The 20438-nt window shown below is 47.1% G+C and overlaps 2 protein-coding genes and 1 long non-coding RNA gene across 3 annotated transcripts; 1 reads left to right on the forward strand and 2 right to left on the reverse strand.

Moving 5' to 3' along the window:
• Window positions 1-825: 825 nt before the first annotated feature.
• Window positions 826-6731, reverse strand: LOC309375869 (uncharacterized protein; the record flags this gene model as incomplete). The annotated part of the gene is made up of 7 exons (XM_081921787.1): window positions 826-886; window positions 1193-1222; window positions 1910-1990; window positions 3251-3283; window positions 4087-4134; window positions 6097-6188; window positions 6687-6731. 7 exons carry the CDS (start codon window positions 6729-6731, stop codon window positions 862-864), a joined length of 354 nt encoding a protein of 117 aa, XP_081777913.1. The 3' UTR covers window positions 826-861.
• A 586-nt stretch (window positions 6732-7317) lies between these two features.
• On the reverse strand, window positions 7318-9743 carry LOC309375743. Its single transcript, XR_014171022.1, has 3 exons — window positions 9610-9743; window positions 8208-8231; window positions 7318-7375 (listed from the first exon to the last, which is right to left on the reverse strand). It is a non-coding gene; the product is annotated as an uncharacterized lncRNA (long non-coding RNA).
• Window positions 9744-15779: 6036 nt separating this feature from the next.
• Window positions 15780-19399, forward strand: LOC309376535 (uncharacterized protein C8orf90 homolog). The gene is made up of 2 exons (XM_081922941.1): window positions 15780-15966; window positions 18199-19399. The coding sequence occupies exons 1-2, from the start codon at window positions 15918-15920 to the stop codon at window positions 19032-19034; spliced, it is 885 nt and encodes a 294-aa protein (XP_081779067.1). The 5' UTR covers window positions 15780-15917; the 3' UTR covers window positions 19035-19399.
• The last annotated feature ends 1039 nt before the right edge of the window (window positions 19400-20438 follow it).

The following is a 20438-nucleotide window of genomic DNA, read 5'->3' on the forward strand; positions in this document are numbered from 1 at the left end:
TCCAGTTGGAGAACAGCCTTTACCAAAGGTGTCATGAGTATTGAAGATGCTCAAAAACAGGACGAAAGGGAGAAACGTGCTAAGAGGAAGGCACGCTTGGCAAACCTTCACCATGATCAACTCCCAACCGGAAACCTATACAGTGGTACCTCAGGTTAAGTACTTAATTCGTTCTGGAGGTCCATTCTTAACCTGAAACTGTTCTTAACCTGAAGCACCACTTCAGCTAATGGGGCCTCTTGCTGCTTCCGCGTCGCCGGAGCACAATTTCTGTTCTCATCCTGAAGCAAAGTTCTTAACCTGAAGCACTATTTCTGGGTTAGAAACATACCTGAAGCGTATGTAACCTGAAGAGTATGTAACCTGAGGTACCACTGTATCCTTACTGTGGAAGGACATGTAGATCCAGGATTGGCCTCCACAGTCACTTACGGACTCACTTTTAAAACCATGTTTATGGAAGACAATCTTACTCGGCTACGAGTGATTGCAGAAGAAGAAGAAGAAGGAGGAGGAGGAGGAGGAGGAGGAGGAGGAGGAGGAGGAGGTTCCATTTCAACCTGCCTTCCTTCAAAAAGCTCAGGACAGGCTAACTAATCTTCCCTATTAATCATCATGTCAACCCTGTGAGGTAGACCCGGCTGCTCAAGAGGTCACACAGGGAATTTCCTAGCTGAGATTTGGACCCAGGTAATCTTGATACAAGTATTGGCATGCTACCTGCTAGATGGGAGTGGCTCAAATAAACACACAATCTAACCTAATAGCCAACTTCACTTCTCTTTGTTTAGCTAACCTCTTTCTCAGCACTGAGATTGTATGAAAAAGCCAGAGAAAGAAGACTCTTCTCAATACTTACTTCTACACTGTTGATGAGCTCTTCCCACTAGGAAGGAAAGAGACACTGGTTATTCAAAGAGGCTACCTTCTCCCAGGAAAATCCAGCCAGTTCCCTGCCCAGTGCTTGCATCTGCTTCCCACTTGATGCCCTTCCCCCTGACAACCCCAGATTGCTTTGAGCTACCCAGACAGGTCCACAGTCATCCAGGCCTATCTCAGCCCAACTCAAGCAACTCCCAGTTCCTCTTGAATTGATTCAGGACTCAGCTGCGCCTGGTGCACAGACCTAAACATCCGTTTGAGACCCGGCACAAGGAGAATTCGCAAATTCATGTAAATAAAGGTTATTTACCCATGCATCAACACTCTGTCCACCGTCATCCTAGAAAAATAAAATTCAAAATGTCATCTGGTCTTGTTTGTTTCTGCATCAGAAATGAAACTGCTTAGGTGCCCTGAACCTTAAACACAGTCTTATTCTTGGAAACAATCCCTATGCATATTAAACATGCTTGTTGGTTTCAGGTAGATCTATTTAGGAGTTGTAGCTGACATGGAATCCCTCAAGCAATATTTCACCACCCCTAGGTTTCAGGTTTGGGGCCTGAAGTCTCAGGGTCTGGGATATTCTGGCCTGGCAACCCAGTGGATCACTGAAGAAGAAGAAGAGTTTGGATTTGATATCCCGCCTTTCACTCCCTTTAAGGAGACTCAAAGCGGCTAACATTCTCCTTTCCCTTCCTCCCCCACAACAAACACTCTGTGTGGTGAGTGGGGATGAGAGACTTCAAAGAAGTGTGACTGGCCCAAGGTCACCCAGCAGCTGCATGTGGAGGAGCGGAGACGTGAACCCGGTTCCCCAGATTACGAGACTACCGCTCTTAACCACTACACCACACTGATTGGTGAGCCTATATAACTGACCCTTGCCCAAAGCTTTGGGCTGGGGTCCTAGGCAGCACTTGTTTGGACAGAAGGATGACATGGAAATTGGTAGGACTAGGGTCAGACGGCTCACAAGGTTTCTATGAAAAGATAGGGAAGACAGAAAAAGACTTCTCATACTCACTGAGCCAGGGTAGCCATTTTGGGGGGGAGGAGGAGGAGGGTAAGGACGAGCCCCTGGACTGCCAGAGTAGCCAGAGCCCTGCTACAGAAAGAAAGAAAGAATTGTTGATTTTGTTTCCACAAACTTCTTTTTAGAAAACAAATGGCACCTCCTCTTCCCAGCTTTTAAAATATTAGTGATGGGGTGTTTGTGTATATACACACACACACACATATGTATAAAACGTGTTTGGATGCATGAGAGAAACGCATCTTCCTCCCTCTTATTGTAATTTATACTCTTTCCCTTTTCGAATTAAAAAGAAGCCTGTTCACAGAAACCCAAGTTGTTGCAGGTGTCCCATGACACTCAATCATTGGTGGACAGGTGTGCTTCCACCTGTGCCAAGGATAGGGAAGCTGTGGTCCTCCCAATTTTGTTGGCCTCTCACTTCTGGCAGCCCCATTCAGGATGCCCAATGGCCAGGGATGATGGGGCTTACAGTGGGCAACACTTGGGTGACTGCAGATTCTCCAAAGAGATTGGTTTATTACCAAACCATTACAGCAAAGAGGGCCCAGTGGGGATGGGGAACCTGTGACCTCGGGGTGTTGTTTGACTCCAACTCCCATCAGCCCAAGCCAGCATGCAGAAGTGGCTTGTGAGTGGTGGGGTGAAGGCAGTGGCAGTACTGTGCTTGTTGGGTGAGGCGAGACGAGGCAAGGCAGCACGGCTGGGAGACGCCTGGCTTTGCTGTTGACCATGGCCAACCCAAACGTCCCCTGACGTTGCCAACACATTTCCCTTGCCCATCCCTGTTCCAACAAGCCCAGCTTTTGAGTTAATCTGGTCAGGAAAAGCAGGGTATAAATGTTTTGGATGGTAAATAAATAACCCAGTCCCTATTCCCATTAGGGAGGATTTGTAGTTCAGGATAGGCAAATCTGTCAATATCAGCTTGTCATTTTTTGAAACTTCGGTTCTGAACATTTGCAATTTTCGAAAAAGTCCTCGTGGAAATGAATCAGTATTTTAGTGCTCCGAATATTCACGTTTGCGTACAATTTTGCTTATCAGAATGTATTTTGTGTCGTGTTTTCACTAATCTATGCGTTTCTAAGGAGGCATCAGCTCAGCCCAGAGCACACCGATTCCCACTGCACAAATTTCATTCCTGCACAAGGAATATATTCTCAAGCAGATTCTTCTGGACTTGGGGGGGAAAGGGGAAATTGTTAATGTCAGTCAGAAAGCTCCACCTTCCAAGAAAATCGAGCAAGAGCTCGTGAGTGTATCCACCCAGCTGAAATAAGTTAAAATGGGGATATTACACAAGGAGGCCAAAGAAGTGGTCATACTCACGGGGCCAGGGGAGCCAACGTACAAGCCCACCTGCTACGAAAATTAAAAGATAAATTCACTGATCCTGCTTTCTCCCACAGCAATCAGAACTGAATATATGGGCACGCCTTCCCTAAGGTTTGCAAGCTGCCTAGAGGTTTTACGACAATCAAAAGAGTCCTATAAACATTGTGAAATAAAAATAAATAAATATGGTGGGGTGAGGAACTTATCACCACAGAGGGCCAAATATTCCCATGGGGGGGCGGGTTTCAGGGTCCACAGGTCAAACCCTGGACTGGTGTCCTGGGTTTAGTTTCGGGCTAGATGACAAACAATAGGGTGAAGTTGAATCCTGAGAAGATGGAGGCCTTGTAGGCTTGTACTCCCTTGGAAGAACAGTCTTGTGGGCTTAGAGTAAACCTGGATCCAATACTGTTACTGGAGACCTCAGTGGCAGCTCCTCACCTTGGAATGCCATTATTATTATTATTATTATTATTATTATTATTATTATTATTATTATTTAAATTTGTATGCCACCCTATGCTTGCAAGTCTCAGGGCGGTTCTCAACATAAAATCACAATATAAAAACACAAAACACATAATCAAAATAAAAAGAAGAACAACCCAATAATCTCCCCTCCCTGACACATTTTAAAAGGAAGGCTCCCCTGGCACCGTTATTAATATCACACAGGTGACATTTGAGAACTGATAGCAAAGAGAGGGAAGACCACCTCGCAAGTCTGCTGCAGCTGCACTTCCTGACCACCCTGAACCATGAACTACTAAACTGGGCCACATAATCTGATGGCCCATATGAAAGAACTTAGAAGAGTTTCTCATACTTACTGGGGGAGGTTGAGGCTGCCAAGGTTGGGCTTGGACACCAAGATAGGCCTGAAAAAGACCAAGATACGTAAGCAAGTTGCTCAGTCCTGTCTCTTGCCCACCAGACATCACCACTACAGAAGCACAATGGAAACCAAGCAGAACCACAGCAAGTATTGACGAGCCAAGTCCAGGTCCTTAAAAAACTGGGGCCAGCCACTGTCAGCACTGGCACATCCATACAATGACAGGGAGCCGCAAACAGCTATAATTCAGCATGAAGTGTGCTCTGGAGCCAGGGTTGGCCCAAGACATTTCGCCACCTGAGCCAAACCACAAGATGGCAACCCTTTGGGCCACCGCCATAATTCTGGAAAAGATGAAGACGCACAGTTCTGGCCTGACACACATCTCCATAAACTGCTCCTGAATACCAGTTGCTGGAAACTATGGGAGGGAAGAGGGCTCTTGAGCTCAGATCCTGCTTGTAGGTTTCCCACAGGCATCTGGTGAGAACAGGATGCTGGAGTAGAGGGGCAGGCTCTTCCCAGGGTCTTCTTGTTAGGGACCTTGGAGAGGAATTGGTGCTCTTCTAGACAGATAGACTCTGCGCCTAGGGAGTGTGGTGTTAGTCCTTTAAGAGGTTTATTATATTTCAAATGGAAGCCTGCCGTGCAGTTTATGCAGGAGGCTGTTGCTCAGCTAGAGGCAGACTGCATGTGTGAGTTATGCGTGAGGCAGCTAGCACAGAACAGGGCCGTGTTTAGATAAACATTATAACCACCCTTTGGTTGTTAAATAAATGAAACAACACTATACGGAGGAAATGTGACATCTGTCTACTGGTGCATCTGAGATAACATCATGGGCAGAACTTTGGTAACTGTAACTTGAAGAACTTGTGCTTGAGCTTGCTTTTCCCTCATCCCTCCCCAGTCCTCTTTCCTCATGTGCCATGGCTTTTTATTTTTTATTTTTTTATATATATAAATGTTATTGGTTTTTTAACATATCATTTTCAACAGTAATTAAACATACTTTTACATCTTATTCAATTTTTTTTGACTTCCATCAGTCCTGTCTGAAAATTTTCCAATCTAATCTCTTAGTATGCATTTCTTACTTTCCCTGTTACATTTCAAACTCATAACCAATATCTCTATCTTTTTCTACTTTGTAACACTTCATATATTTCTCCTTACAAAACTTCTTGTAGTCCTACTAGCGTAATTTGTTGATTACAGTTGCTCTTCAAATAATTCATCTACTTCTTCCCATCTTCTGTAAATCTCTGGTCTTTTTAGATTGTCTTTAGATTGCCATGTCTTTTTAGATTGTGAGTCTGGGGGCAAGGATTGCCTTTGAAGGAGATTTCTGCACGTCACTCTTTTTGACTTAAAGCTGGGGGTATCAGTGCCTTGGATACATTGTAAATTCACCAAATAAGCAGGGAAACCTGGAGCACCTGTGTGGGTTTCGTTTTGGCCATGCCCACCACTGGCATGCGGTCCTCAGAGGGCTGATGAACAGGGAATGTGGCCCTCACACGCAAAAAGGTCTGTGAACTCTGTTTTAAGCATCCTTACATAGTTCCGCTCCATTTAAAATGAGTTTCCAAGCTTAATTCAAAGTGCTACTCTTATCCTTAAAAGTGCTAACCCAAATACCTGCTTGCCTGCCTTCTCTTGTATCAACTGAGATTGTCACCTTAGGCGTTTCTCCGGACAACCCCTCCATCTGAAGTGTGGTGGGTGGAGACCAGAGAGAGAACCTTTTTGATGGTGACTCCCTGCCTTCTCCAGGGAAGCCCTCCTGGTGCCTTCATTACCATTATTACCAAAAACTCTGAAGAACTAAGAGAGCGAAGAGAGGGATACAAGTGAAGGCTGCCTCAGAGTCCGCTCCAGCTGATTTCTCAATGCTCAGTTTCTGAGCCATGTACTACTAAGTGATATCTAAACCAAGCCGCATAGTCTAACACCCCATATCAAAGAACCTAGAATCTTCCAAAGCATAGTTTCTCATACTTACTGGGGGAGGTTGAGGCTGCCAAGGTTGGGCTTGGACACCGAGATAGGCCTGAAAAAGACCAAGATACGTAAGCAAGTTGTTCCGTTCTGTCTCTTGCCCACCAGACATCACCACTGCAGAAGCACAATGAAACCAAGCAGAACCACAGCACGTATTGACAGGCCAAGTCCAGGTCCTTAAAAAACTGGGGCCAGCCACTGTCTGGCGCATCCATGCAATGACAGGGAGCCGCAAACAGCTATAATTGAGCATGAAGTGCGCTCTGGAGCCAGGGTCGGCCCAAGACATTTTGCCACCAGAGCCAAACCACAAAATGGCCCACCAGGGAAGAAGGGGTGGGTGAAGAGCGACATGACAAGCAAGGGAGAAATAAAGATCTACATCAGGAACAAGAGGGGAGTAAAGATTGGGAAGGAGGTGGGGAATCAAATCAGCCTTGGGAAAGGTCGTTCTCCAGGTTCCCCCTCCATCTGCAGTGTGGTGGCTGGAGGTCAGAGAGAAAACCTTTTCAGTAGCTATCAGAAGGTGTATAAACTGAGCGAAATTGTCTGATACCCTGAAGCGTCCAAGGTAGCGTTTCTCATACTTACCGAATTTTGGCCATCGTAAGGACCCTGAAAAAGATTGAGATGCATAGCTTATTTGTCACACTCACATCTTCACAATGAAATTACAGTGATGCCAAGCAGAACCACCAAGTGAAGACGAGAGAGACAGACAGAGAGAGAGAGAGAGAGAGAGAGAGAGAGAGAGAGAGAGAGAGAGAGAGAGAGAGAGAGAGAGAGAGAGCCTTTTCAGTGGTGGCTCCCTGTCTCAGAATGCCCTCCCTGTTCAAATATTATTCAAAAAATTTTTTTGCATAAACGTGCATCCTCAACATTACAAAATTAAGGCTGCATAAACGTACATCCCCAACACCACTCAAGAACTCTGGAAACTGTAATTTACCCTCCACAGAGCTACAATTCCCAGAACCCAGAACATACTTCAATTCCCAAGATTTGGGGGTTGTGTGAGCTTTAAATTTGCTTTATATGCATGGTGTATAAGCAATCTAAGAGAACAGAATGAAGACAGAGACCACCTCAGACCTTGCTCCAGCTGCACCCTCTAATAAACACCCTCCCCTGAATAAGGTACTACCAATTTATATATTGAGCTATGTAGCTTAATACCCCATAGCACAGTCACAATAACCCGAAGAAAACTTTCTCATACTTACTGGAGGAGGAGGCTGAGGCTGAGGTGGGGGAGGTACATTTGGGCCCGAATAAGTAACCTGTAAAAGATCAAGAGAGAAAGGTGGTTCAGTCCTTTTTGTTGCCCATCTCACATCCTCACAACAAAACCCAAAATCAGTGTGGGTAAGCTTGCTGCTGAGATTTGCAGGAAATTCCATCCCTATCTATAGCCCTTGGCTGCCTCCACGTGGAAATTTATTTGCACATAAACTGATCGTTCCAGGAAAAGCCCTTTCCAGGAGGAAAATAAAAGCTTAGGCAGGTCCAGTGCTTTTGATAGGATCCTGTAAGCTGATAATCCCTGCCTGGGGTGTGAAGAGGTGGAATGCCTTCTTTTAAAATCAAAATATAAAATGAATTTTATTTTTCATGAAAACCCACAAGCGGGGCATGAGTGCAACACTTCCAGCCCACTCTTCTCCCCAGCATGAGGATGCTTCACTCTGTGCATAGCTGAAGCATGGAATTTGCTAGCACAGAATGTAGTGCTGGTTAGAAGCTTGGATGGCTTTAAAAGGGGAGTTAGACAAATTCGTGGAGGGCCAAGGCTTCTGTGACTACTAGCCACAAGGGCTGTGTACTGCCTTCAGTTGTTGGGCATCACAAGTATGGAGAGTTGCTGTTGTACTCAATGCGCTGCTTTGGAGCTTCTCAAAGACATCTGATCTGCCACTGTGAGAACAGGATGCTGGAGTAGATGGGTCTTTGGCTGATCAAGTAAGACCCTGGAAGAAGATGGCTAATTCTAGCCCAGAACAGGACTGGTCCTGTTAAACAAGTGAGGGTGTTTTGTCGCAGATCCTACTCGCGTAGCATCCTTTTTGAGAGAAAGCATAACAAAAGCAGATGGACAAAATGTGTCGTACTTACGGAGGCACCAAAACCAGGATTCCACTGTGATAACAAAACAATTGAAACGATGCTGTTAGTTTCCATGAATTTAATTTGAAATAGACTCTGGGACATAAGCCATTCTTTGCAAGCAGGATTCACAGTACGATCCTATTCATTCCTATTTGGAGTCAAAAGTAACTTCCATTGAGTTCAATGGGACTTACGCCCTGGTAAGTGCACATAGGAGTTCTGCCTTAGTTACTCTCTTATATCCGAGTACGAAAAGGTTTGTTGTGTTCGCTGGAAGCACTGTATGTGGACTCAAGCCCTGTCCGCAATCGGGAGACATTAACAAACGGGAAAACAAGGTTTTAACCCAAAGCTCCCCACTTCTATCTGAAGAAGTGTGCATGCACACGAAAGCTCATACCAAGAACTAACTTAGTTGGTCTTTAAGGTGCTATTGGAAGGATTTTTTTTTTGTTTTGACTATGGCAGACCAACACGGCTACCTATCTGTAACTCCCCACTTCAGACAGTCACCTTCCATGTTGCAAGGAGTGGGGACGAAATTCAGCTCAGTTGTATTTAAAAGCAAACCATCCTAATCTGCCCTTTCCAAAACAATGCGCAAACTGAAATGCAGTCACCATTCCAAATTACCAGCCAGGGAATGTGTACAAACATGCATGCACAATACCAGGGTAAAGTGTGAGCATTAGTGAAAATAGCATACAGAATGTATTACATTAAGGTGTACTGCCTTGCAGAAATGTGTCTATTAGGGGAAATTGCATGCAAACATGTAAAATCTAGGAGGAATTCGTAACGAAATGCTGATGAATTTTCAGAATTACATCTTTCTTTAATGCAATCTACTTGGAGAACTGAGCTAAAGAGAAATGAGAAACTGGGATAAGCCAACTAACACAGCAATTGCGGGGGGGGGTGTGTGTGCAGAGTTAGCACACTGGCCCCCACTGCTTCTTCTTACAAGCAAAATGCCCTCTCAAAACTCTCTGGTTTTTATAAACAGTGCCTTGACTTCCATCACTGAAGGAAGGCACAGGTATCTACTAATTATTTTGGCAAACTGTTTGTTCGCTATGTATTTGGACACTTCTTAAGCTACCATAACTAAATCTTGCATGATGGTTCCTGAGATCAAGGAGCAGGTTTTCATCTATGTTTGCACCAGATGACATTTTGAATCAAGAGGGCAAACTGAACCTTTAAAAACTGTCCTGATTTTAACCACTAGTTTCATTTTTTTATTTTTTTATAATTCCCGAGCAATGCTGGATAAAGGGCTTCTGGTCAATAAATAACATGACACTTTTGATTCACATTGGTTTAGGTCCCCCACTCCACCTCCCCCCACTAGCATCCAATTAAAAGCTGATGCTGCATTTCTCCTAGAAGTCCGTTTCCATCTCACCTGTGCATCCGTTTCTCTTGCACAAAGTGCAGAGATTAAAAGAACGGCGGCTACAACCGGGAGCTTCATTTTAGCCCGGGATCAGGCTTCCGTCCCGGGTGCGAAATCGTTCAAAGGTGTGAACTGTGGCTCGGAAGCTGTTATTTATTGACCCATCACCACAAGCCACACTGCCTAAACTTAAAGGGTCCATTGAGAGTGTCGCCAAATTACCTTATCTGGAAGGAAAGGTCAGAGGAACTGATTCATCACAGGGACACTCTTGCGGAAAGGACACCCTGCTTCCAGAGCCAACTGCTACGTGGACTCTTAAATGCCCCTGTAATGGAATATTAATCTCTCTTCAACAACCACATTTGGATCCCTTAATATTTTTACTTCATTATGTGGGACAGATACTTTTTGTTGGTTTTCAAGACCATGTTTAATGCATTTTAACCACAGCATAGTTAATACCTGCAAAAGGGATGCAGGTGGCGTTGTGGTGTAAACCACGGAGCCTCTTGGGCTTGCCAATCAGAAGGTCGGTGGTTCAAATCCCTGAGAGGGGGTGAGCTGCCGCTGTTCTGTCCCAGCTCCTACCAATCTAGCAGTTCAAAAGCATGCCAGTGCAAATAGATAAATAGGTACCACTGTGGCAGGAAGGAAAACAGTGTTTCCATGCACTCTGGTTTCTGTCACGGTGTTCCATTGCACCAGAAGTGGCTTAGTCATGTTGGCCACGTGACCCAGAAAGCTGTCTGTGGACAAACGCTGGCTCCCTTGGCCTGAAGCGAGGTGGGCGCTGCACCCCATAGTCGCCTTTGACTGGATTTAACCATGCAGGGGTCATTTACTTTTACCTTACCTAATACTTGCAGTGACATAAAAACTGCAAACTCGACCAAGCTTATGATTAGCAAGATAAACGACTTACTAGTTTGGAGAAGTTGTTAGTTTACTGAAAACCCCAGACAGAAACTTTAAGGGTTATTGGAAACCCTTTATTATTGACATTGCACTCAGAATTTAGGATTCTTTTTGGCAGCTTGGGCCCAAGCCATATAGGGCTTTATAGGTCATAACCAGCACTTTGAATTCTGTATGGAAACTTGCACAAAGCTTACACTATGTCACAGGGCTGGCCCACCCATGAAATGGGGTGAAGTAGCCGCTATGGGCATTGGAAGCCCCCCAAAACAGGGCCCCCAAGGCACAACACACCCTGCCTCCTCTACCACTCGCAGAAAAGCCACACTGATTTCCAGCAAGATCTCACCAAGATCTTGTGAGATCTCATGCACTCCACAATATCCCATGAGAGTTTGGCAAAGTCTCATGAGATTTTGCGAGATCTCACTGGAAATCGGCACCAGTGCCGACACCACTTCAACACCGGTGGCGGCAGTGGCACAGGAAGTGTGATGGCGGCAGGTTAGGATGGCACTTCCTGTTCCACCTCAAGTGGTGAAACAGGATATGCCGCCCCCGTTATGTCTGGTCTTCCTTGAGCATTCATTCTCATTTGTTTGTGGGGCGATACTACAATAATTTGCTTCTGTGGAGTTTATACATCTTCCTGCAAATCCTTTGTTTAGTTCACACTTCTCACTTTCCTTACCATAAAATGACTGGGTTTTTGTTTTGTTTTGAAGTGGATTTCTTGTGCTAGGGCAACAGAGTGCTGTAATCCACTTTAATTGTGCAAAAGTAACTTTCTGGTATGCCCTGAAATCATGCACAGAAAACATGGGTACTTGGTGAAGCCAGACTGTTGTCCCAACAAAAAGTTCACCATCTTCAGGTCAACACAAATAAACCACTTCTGCTGATCATAACCAATTTTCTCCAGCACATACTTCACCGCTTCATAGTTCTCCTTCAGTGTAGTCGAGTGAGCCAGGGGTATAGAGGCAAACTGGTTGCCGTTGTGTAGCAGAACACATTTCAGTGATCGCTTGTTGCTGTCAATGAACAGTCTCCAATCTTTGGGTTCGTACTGTGACACTCCAAGCTTGAGCATAGGTAAAAAAGGTAAAGGACCCCTGGACGGTTAAGTCCAGTCAAAGGTGACTGGGGCTGGGTGCTCATCTCACTTTCAGGCCGAGGGAGCCGGTGTTTGTCTGCAGACAGCTTTCCAGGTCATGTGGCCAGCATGACTAAATCGCTTCTGGCACAATGAAACAATGTGATGGAAACCAGAGTGCATGGAAACACCATTTACCTTCCCGCCGGAGTGGTACCTATTTACCTACTTGCACTGGTTTGTGCTTTCGAAATGCTAGGTTGGCAGGAGCTGGGACAGAGCAACGGGAGCTCAATCCATTGTGGGGATTCGAACTGCTGACCTTCTGATCGGCAAGCCCAAGAGGCACAGCAACAACCTCATTACAGCGGGTTGGACTAAGTGATCCTCAAGGTCCCTTCCAACTCTACAGTTCTATGATTCCATTATTTCTTTACAAAAGCGGGAAAAGTATTATGTGACACCTGTAACGGGGCCTGTTCCACTGAACGCTGATGGCTTCAGCAGACTCTAGGTAGCCGTGCCAACCAAGCAGGGGTGGAATGTGGGTAACTGACCTTGTATGTGCTTATCAGAGATGCCATCTGCAGAAATCAGCAGCGGCTTTTCTTCCTGGAATGAAACTAGACCTTATCACCCACTAAGACTTGAAAACCAACCTTCTTTTAAAAGGACACCGCCTGGGATTGGTTCCAGATTGGAAACTCTTAATACTGGACCCATTCAAAAGAACTACAGTATCGGCCAAATTTTTTGCACACATGCCTGCACAACCGTGCTCATTTATTAGCTAACAAAATAACTCACAGGCCTAGTCTAATCTAATCCAGGGATGAGCAATTTTAAGATTTGCAGTATCTACTTAGTTAATTAGTTAGTTAAATTAAAAGCTAGTGTCCATCATCTGGAAGTTAGTGCAATGGGGTCTTGTGGTTTCTTGAAGACTGAGGGTGCTTCCAGGTGTGATTTGATTGTGGAATTCCCACTACAGCCATACCTTGGTTCTCAAATGGAATCCATTCCAGAAATCCGTTCAACTTCCGAAAACATTCAAAAACCAAGGCGCAGCTTCCGATTGGCCACCGGAGCTTCTGCCGCGTCAGATGTTCGGGTTCCAAAGAACGTTTGCAAACTGGAACACTCACTTCCGGGTTTGCGGCATTAGGGAGCCAAAATGTTTGAGTCGCAAGGCGTTCATGAACCAAGATACAACTGTACTCATGTACACAGGTCCCACCCCCCGCAGTGTTCACACAATGCCACCATCGGCAAAAAGCCTGGCCAAATACATTCCTTTAAATATTCACAGAACAATCCTAACAATAGAAAGCTGGCACAACTTTTGCTGCTGCTGTGTCATGTTGGGTTAACTTAACTCCAATTCCAAACTCTGTTCATGAGGAGCTTGATTTACGATGAAGCAGCATCTCTTTGGTTTGGCAGGTCACATAATCAAGCTGGTAGGGTTGGAACAGGTGTAAGATTCTCCTGTCCTTGGGCCACCTCCACTACACGTGCCAGGATGCCCCCTTTGGGGCCTTATACCGGTTTCTGATCTAGGATGAGGGAGTTATGCCAGCAGATCTCGGGCTCAGCCAAGGGGAGGGGCTTTTGCTGGCGCAGCCCTGGCTCAGCCAGAAACGCCCAACCAAGAACCCGCCAATTCCAAACTCTCTCATCCCAGTGGTGCATGGAAATGCCATTTACCTTCCCGCTGCAGCAGTACCTGTTTATCTACTTGCACTGGTGTGCTTTTGAGCTGCTAGGTTGGCAGGAGCTGGGACAGAGCAACGGGAGCTCACCCCATTGCAGGGATTTGAACCGCCGACCTGACTGGCAAGTCCCAGAAGCTCAGTGGTTTAGACCACAGCACCACCCCTCTGCCTGCTAAATTTTGAGAACCCTGCCGGCAGCAGCTGTTCTCTCAAGATTTCCACCCCTTGTCCTTTTAGTGCACCCCCCCCCCCAGGGAGTGGTACTGCCCCCTTTGGCAACCGCTGGTCTAAACTACGGCCAGGCAGCAGCCGCCACAACACCTGCAGCTCTGTTACTCAAGCCACCCTGGGCATCTCAGAGTTGCTGAAAACCACCATCCCAGCCTCACCTCCTCATCTCCTGTAAGTCACTCTTAGCCGCATGCTACCCCAGTGTGAGTCGAACAATGGGTTGTGCTTAAATTTATATTACATGGCATTTTTTTAAAAAATGACTTTTCCCACCAGAAATAAAAGCCTGATTTAGAAGAGAAGGAACAGTTTTCTTTACAACACCTTTTTGCTTGGGAAACAGAGCAAATTTAAATACATGTCTCATATTTGGACAACGGAGCTGTCTGTCTCACTTTATAAACCCAATGACTCTCAAAGGAGAGGTAAAATAGATCTATGACTGCCACCTAGTGGATAGATTAGCAAGCTGCTACTTGTTCTTGTAAGTCATTGGTCTTCAATTGACGTTTTATTTTTATTCTTTATGGTTCAGAGATGTAATCAAGAAAAGGAGGCATGAATATTTCAGGGGGAAAGGGTCTATAACAGCACAGCAAAGTAATGGGGTGAGCTCCTGTTGCTCTGTCGCAGCCTAGCAGTTCGAAAGCACACCAGTGCAAGTAGATAAATAGGTACCACTGCGGCGGGAAGGTAAACAACCTTTCTGTGCGCTCTGCTTTCCATCACAGTGTCCCGTTGCGCCAGAAGCCGTTTACCCATGCTGGCCACAACTGGAAAGCTGTCTGTGGACAAAAGCCGGCTCCCTCGGCCTAAAAGCGAGATGAGTGCTGCAACCCCATAGTCGCCTTTGACTGGACATAACTATCCAGGGGTCCTTTACCTTTAATAATGAAAACAAATTTTATGCTGTCAGGCACAGGTCATGGTGATGCCAGGTGAAATTTCAGTATTGTATACAGTATACAGTATAAGGTTTGGTGTGCTGGTCCCGGGGGGAAGGTTACCGTTGGCGTAGTCAAAGTCCAGTCCTGGGTCACTAGCCTGGAACCAGTTCACAAGGAGCGGGGCGAGGTCCGAAGCAGGAAGCCGGGCGGGGATAGGAACACTGGAGGGTCAGGTCTGGGTCTGGGCAGGAACAGGTACTCAACAACGACGTTGCTCCCGCAACCTGGGATCAGGCTGACTGGCCTTTATCTTCTCTGAGGCCAGGGGCGGTTCTGGCCCCCAGGAAACCCGCCTCTCCTGGCCTTAAGGCGAGCACTCCTCCTGGGAGAAACCAGTTCCCTTCGCCTCTCTGCCCTGAGCCTCTGCAGTTCAGGAGAGGCTGAAGGGTTACTGGGCCCAGGGGGAGACTCACCTGTAGGTACTGAGTCCTCAACCACCTCTGGAGCCAGAGTGGATTCACCTGGTGCCTGCTCCTGAAGATCCGGCACAAGTGCAGGCGCTTCAGAATCAAGGCCCTGCCCCAGTTCAGCCAGCCCTGGAGGCGGGGACTCCTGTGCAGGCTGGGATTCCTCCGGTTCAGCCTCTGAATCGGATTTCCAGGCCATCACATTTGGGGAGGAGAGGTAGGGGGAGAGGGGGAGAGTAAACTTATATTATTTTACTTAGTGTATGTGGGAAGTTTGTGTGTCAGCATCACTTGGGTAGGTTCTCTTTCTATTCATTTTTTGTTTTCCCTTGGCAGTGAGGGAGGTTGGGGCGAGGGGCAGGATATGTTTGGTTGTCTTTAGTTGACTGCAGGGTATTGAGGAGGGCTTGGAAATATCCTTTATCTTATTCTACTTCCTCCTCCACCCTTTTCTTCCCCTCTAGCTAGAGAACAATTAGGATATGCCCCAGACTCTCATGCAGGTGCCCAGTCTGGGATGCTGGGAGTTCTAGTCCAAACATCTTCAGGAAGACTGCAGGGATAATATTCATTATTGTTTATATATACAATTAAGATAATAAATCCAGTTCAGTGTTGGTCCTTTGTTCTTTATTTTAAGACGTTGTAGTGGTTTCATGGTGCCCAGCCATGTTTTCTTTTTATGAGTTGGTGGTTAATAAATATTGTTATAAATTAAATAATATAATAAAATTAACGCTTGCGTGCACCCCTTAATTAATTCCTCCACCTGCCCACCCCCCATGCATCAACAGCCCTCAATATTTTTATTTCCCCACCACCAGAATAAAACAAAGAGCCATTTCCCCCCCATTCAGCACTCATTGTTTGCATCACTATGCTGCCCCCTTCGTCCCCATTCATCTGTTGTGATGTCATCACAGAGCCATTGTAGTTTCCTAGGCGACTATAGTCAACAATTGTTCCCCCAACCCCTTTCCGTATCCACCTCCCATGAGTTACAATGGCTTCCTTAGTTCCAGAGACTTTGGATAACCCGCCTCGGCCTTCAGGTGATAGATCTGGGAAGAATATTGCAGGGTCTGGGAGGGAAAGCCAGAGCCCAACTAGCTGTAGGAAAAACAAAAGAGAGTCGAGACCGGGAACCGGGAGTTCCATGGCCCAATTCAGCCTCCTAAATTGTGCTGGCTGACCCTAAACGGACAACCCAGAGGAAGGTGTGGTGGCTCTCAAAATGGAAGCCCTTGGTGGAGTTCTTTGAGAAGAAGGGGCCTGGTTGAACACTGTGTGATCTTCAAGGAGAACTAGTAGTTGAAATGAAGTACAGAGGAATGATGGAGACCCACTTTTGCCAACCTGGAGCTTTGCAGATGGTTTGGTCAACAACTCCCAGCAGCTCCAGTGGCAGCCCAAAACATCTGGAATGGTCCAGGCCTGCAAAGGCTGATGGACTCCACAAATCAATGCCACTCATAAGAAAGCTGGACCCATGTACACTGTCCAAGTTTTTCACCTTTCTCATCAGCTTCTTCATTGCCTATCGGCCACTCTCCATCTGTCACATTCTCTCAAGTTCCTTTATCCATCCATCCCTTTATTTTTGATGGTCATCATCTTTCCCCCTGCTTTCATTTGCCAAGCCCACTTCCAAGCTTACACATCTTGACTCTCTCAAGGTCAAGTTTGAACGAATGGCTGGTTGGCTGGCTTATTATTATCCTTAACAAACTGCCTGGCCCAATAGGATTGACCTCAGCTATACACATCAATGCACCCCTCCCCCAAAAAATCACCCTGCCTAAAAAAAATAAAACACACTCCAAATAATTCAAGGATAAAGCACAAAAAGAAAACCAGTAAGACAAGGCCTATCATTCATCCAGTTCACCTTTAAAAGGGCTTGGTAAATGAAAAGGTCTTGGACCTATCAGTAAATTTTATTGGAAAGGGGTGGGGAGTAATAACTGTTGGGTAGAATAGGTGCCACTATTGAAAAAGCTTTGTGTGGAGATATGTTGCATCCAGTGATTTTTTTTCTTTTAAAATGTTTAGGGGTACTCTCATTTTCCTACTCATATTGAAATACTGCCCCTCAATGAGGCCAAACTTAGATTCACAAAATGTTTAGGGGTATGTGTACCCCTGCGTCCCCCCCAGAAAAAAGCACTGGTTCCATCTACAGAGATCTTCCTTCTTTTTGCAAAACTATTGCCCTATCTATCTGGAGATTTACAGGTGGTCAGTTTAGCTTACTAGATAAACTGGTCATTCTTTTGGGTCGTCACTATGTTCCTCTCAAACAAGTCCTCTAGACTTGAGAGAGAGAGTTGTGGGTGTGGGTGTGTGCATGTGTCTTATCTTATTTGTGCTGGAGCATGGAGAAAGTCAGCAAAAGTGACAATCTCTCCTACTGTTCTAAAGGAGCTCTCCACTGTTTCATACTTACTCTAAATCACAGCACAAATGAGATCTCTAGGGCAGTGTTTCCCAAACGTTTTTGGGCAACGGCACACCTGTTTACTGAAAAAAAATCTCGCGGCACACCACCATTAAAGCCCCGCCCCGTGACGTCAGCGCGCAGCGTCACGCCGGGAGGGACGCACAAAAGTGAAAGTTTTTTCCCTCCCCCTTGCTGGGGAACCTCCAAGCTTTGGGGGTGGGAGGAGGCAGCAGAGCGAGGGACTGAGGGACGGCGGCAACTGAGGCGGCGGCGGCTGAGGCAGAGCTGGGAAGGGGGTTTCCAGGGGACACGGCAGCTCCTCGAAAGGCTTCTCTCAGCTGCGCTCAATCCGCCTCGGAGAGGATTTCCCCTCCGGTCCCATGCGTTCGTTTGGGGCATCGCTCCGGCTGCTCCCTCTCCCGCCGCGCAGGAGCGATGCCTCTCTCTGGCTCTCCCTCCGCGCAGGCTGAGGGAGGGAGGGAGGGGCGCGTGTGACTCGTCTCTGCTGGGAGACCAAACCCAGCGAGGCAGAGTCGCGCGGAGGCGCCCAGGCAGCGCTGCCGGCTGCGAGGAGGAGCGCCAGGCAGCAGCAGGAGGCGCGGCCTCTCCTCGCCGCCGCCGCCCCGCCTCTCGCCGCCCGACTCGCCCGCCTCCCTCCAGGCATCTCGCGGCACACGAGGCAACGTCTCACGGCACACTCGTGTGCCGCGGAACACCGGTTGGGAAACACTGCTCTAGGGAGGATATCTGTAGTATCCAGAGACTCAGAGTAGGATGTCTTCAGCAAGCAAATGAGTGGATTTGCTGCCATTCGATCCTGACCCTTTGGGTTGTACACTCACAGGTGATGAAGGGATCCCAGGTCTCCCTGCCCCGCTGCAACAGGGCAAGCCCCTCCCCATTGCAGGAAGTGGTACCAAGCCTGGGGGAGGGAACCCCTCGCAAGACTTCCTGCTTCCTCCACCTCTTCTGCCGTCGCCCCATCTCTTTAGCCAGGCGGCTCCACACAACACCTCTCCCGGAGTTGTCTACAGCCTGCCCGGCTCCACCGCAGCAACCACCTCATCACCCCCGAGGCTGGTCCAAACTCTCCCGGGCTCCTTCCCAGATATCTACGATGGAGACATGAAAAGGTGGGAGGACCATTTCCGCAGCATCCAGAGAGCCTACAAAGAGTTTGGCAAAGAGGATGACTTTGCGATCCGGGTGCTCACTGAAGATTTCACCCTCCCGTTCCCTTTCGCCTGGCCCAGCAAGGGCGAGGCGTCCCGGCAGCTGGCGTACGACCCCTCGGACTGCTCCGGCTTCGATTTCTTCCTGCACCCAGGGCAACCGGTCCCTCACCTCCTCCAGCCACTGCATGCCACCACCCAGGCATTCTTCAAGAAGAGGCGTCTGGAGCAACTGGCTCTCAGTTACGCCAGCAAAGCGTCCCTCGCCGGCGCTCCTGGGCTGCCCACGCCGCAAGAAACGAGTCCCACCTTGCGGCCAGACATCATGGTCATCACCAGCGTGCCCTGCGTGGCTGCCGCTGCAGCTCCCGGCGAGCCACCTTTCCTCCTGCAAGACGGCAAAGGCCACAGGAACATCCAACCTGCCCCAATAGCTATCCCAAGCTCAGCACCAATGCAGTCCATCAACCTCCAGTTCATGAGCCCCACGCACCATGGGCAGTTTTAGTCCTCTTGGACATTCTAGATCAAAGGAAGGCAACCTGGTGCTCTCCAGGTATTGAGCTCCCATCAGCCCTTGTAGCTTGGATATTAGTCAGGGGTGATGGAAACATCTGCAGGGCATCATGTTGACCACTATTCCAGATGTTAGCAATAGTCCCCAAGCAGGACGTATTTTAAAGACTTTTTAAAAGACCCAACACCTTCATCCCAGCTCTTCTCAAAATTGGTGCTCTGAACATCTGAGGCTAGCAGCTGAGCTGCTAAACACTTTGCGTCCAGCTAGAGATGTCCACCTTGCAACCCGAGTCTGGCTCCCTAGAGAGGACATTAATAAAAAAAAGCTTTCTGTCTTCCACTCCGTAGAGCTTTGGTGTTGAGATCATTGGGATGGGGGCAGGCGCTGTCCAATAGTCACTTGCTTTTATGTAAAAATACCTATACACCAATCTGTAGATTGGACTACTGCAATATGCTCTATGCAGGGGCTGCCCTTGAAGATGGGCAGCTGGTATAGAATTTTGTGGCCTGATTCTTCCAACAGAAAAGACCACACAAAGAAGGTGTTTGTATTGCCACAGCTGTCCAGGATGCCACCAAGCTACTGGACCCAATTCAAGGTGGTTGCAATTACCTTTAAACCCTAAGCAGTCTTGAGCCTAGCATGCCTTAGGGAGAACATCCTCCCACTTCTTCCTACCCTTGCTCTCAGGTCCAGGGACAGTGGAAGAGTCTCCCTTGGGAGATTATGGACTCTCCTTCATTTGAGGCTTTTAAGCAGAGCTTAGATGGTCCTGTCACCTAGATGACCCTTCGAGTCCCCTCAAACTCTACAATTCTATGAAACCTCAGCTACTGTAACGTCCTTTAGGAAGGTGTGTGGCTTCACTGAATGGTGGAGGGTCTTCTCAGTGGTAGAACCTATATTGTGGAAGAATCTTCCCAGAGGAGATCACTTGTTCTCTTTACTATTCATGTTTTACCAGAAAATGAAGACAAACCTGTTTTCCAACCCCTCCACAGACAAAGTATCTGCTGATTTGTGTTTGGGGTGTTTTGCTCTAGCTGTTACCAATAATTTCCTTGCTGTGCTGGATTTTGTTTTTTGTAAATGGTTTTCTATTTCTTTCGTTGGTCGTTTTAGTTTAGCTTTGCTGCACACCACCAAGAGTGCTTTGTAGAAAAGCAGCAAACATTTAAAATAAATTTAAAAATTCAGAAGTGCTGTGAGGGAGGGTGGACAGGAAAGTAGATCCTCTTTGTTCTTCTGTCCTCATCGTCACACAACTGATTAAATGTATCCACCAAAGTTGGACACCCCTTCTAGATCCGCACTGTGGATTCCAAGCTGTAGCAGATGGGAGTGATCTGATCCCCACAATGTTTGGCAGTGTGGTCAGCATGAGCTGCA

Source organism: Podarcis melisellensis, assembly GCF_964234715.1.
Source record: "Podarcis melisellensis genome assembly, chromosome: 8".
Lineage (NCBI taxonomy): Eukaryota > Metazoa > Chordata > Lepidosauria > Squamata > Lacertidae > Podarcis > Podarcis melisellensis.

Bases quoted from the DNA above. Each gene is read 5' to 3' on its own strand.
- LOC309376535 (XM_081922941.1), top strand. From the start codon at position 15,918: ATGGCTTCCTTAGTTCCAGAGACTTTGGATAACCCGCCTCGGCCTTCA. The intron at 15,967-18,198 runs GTGATAGATCTG...GTACACTCACAG, and splicing joins TAACCCGCCTCGGCCTTCAG to GTGATGAAGGGATCCCAGGT.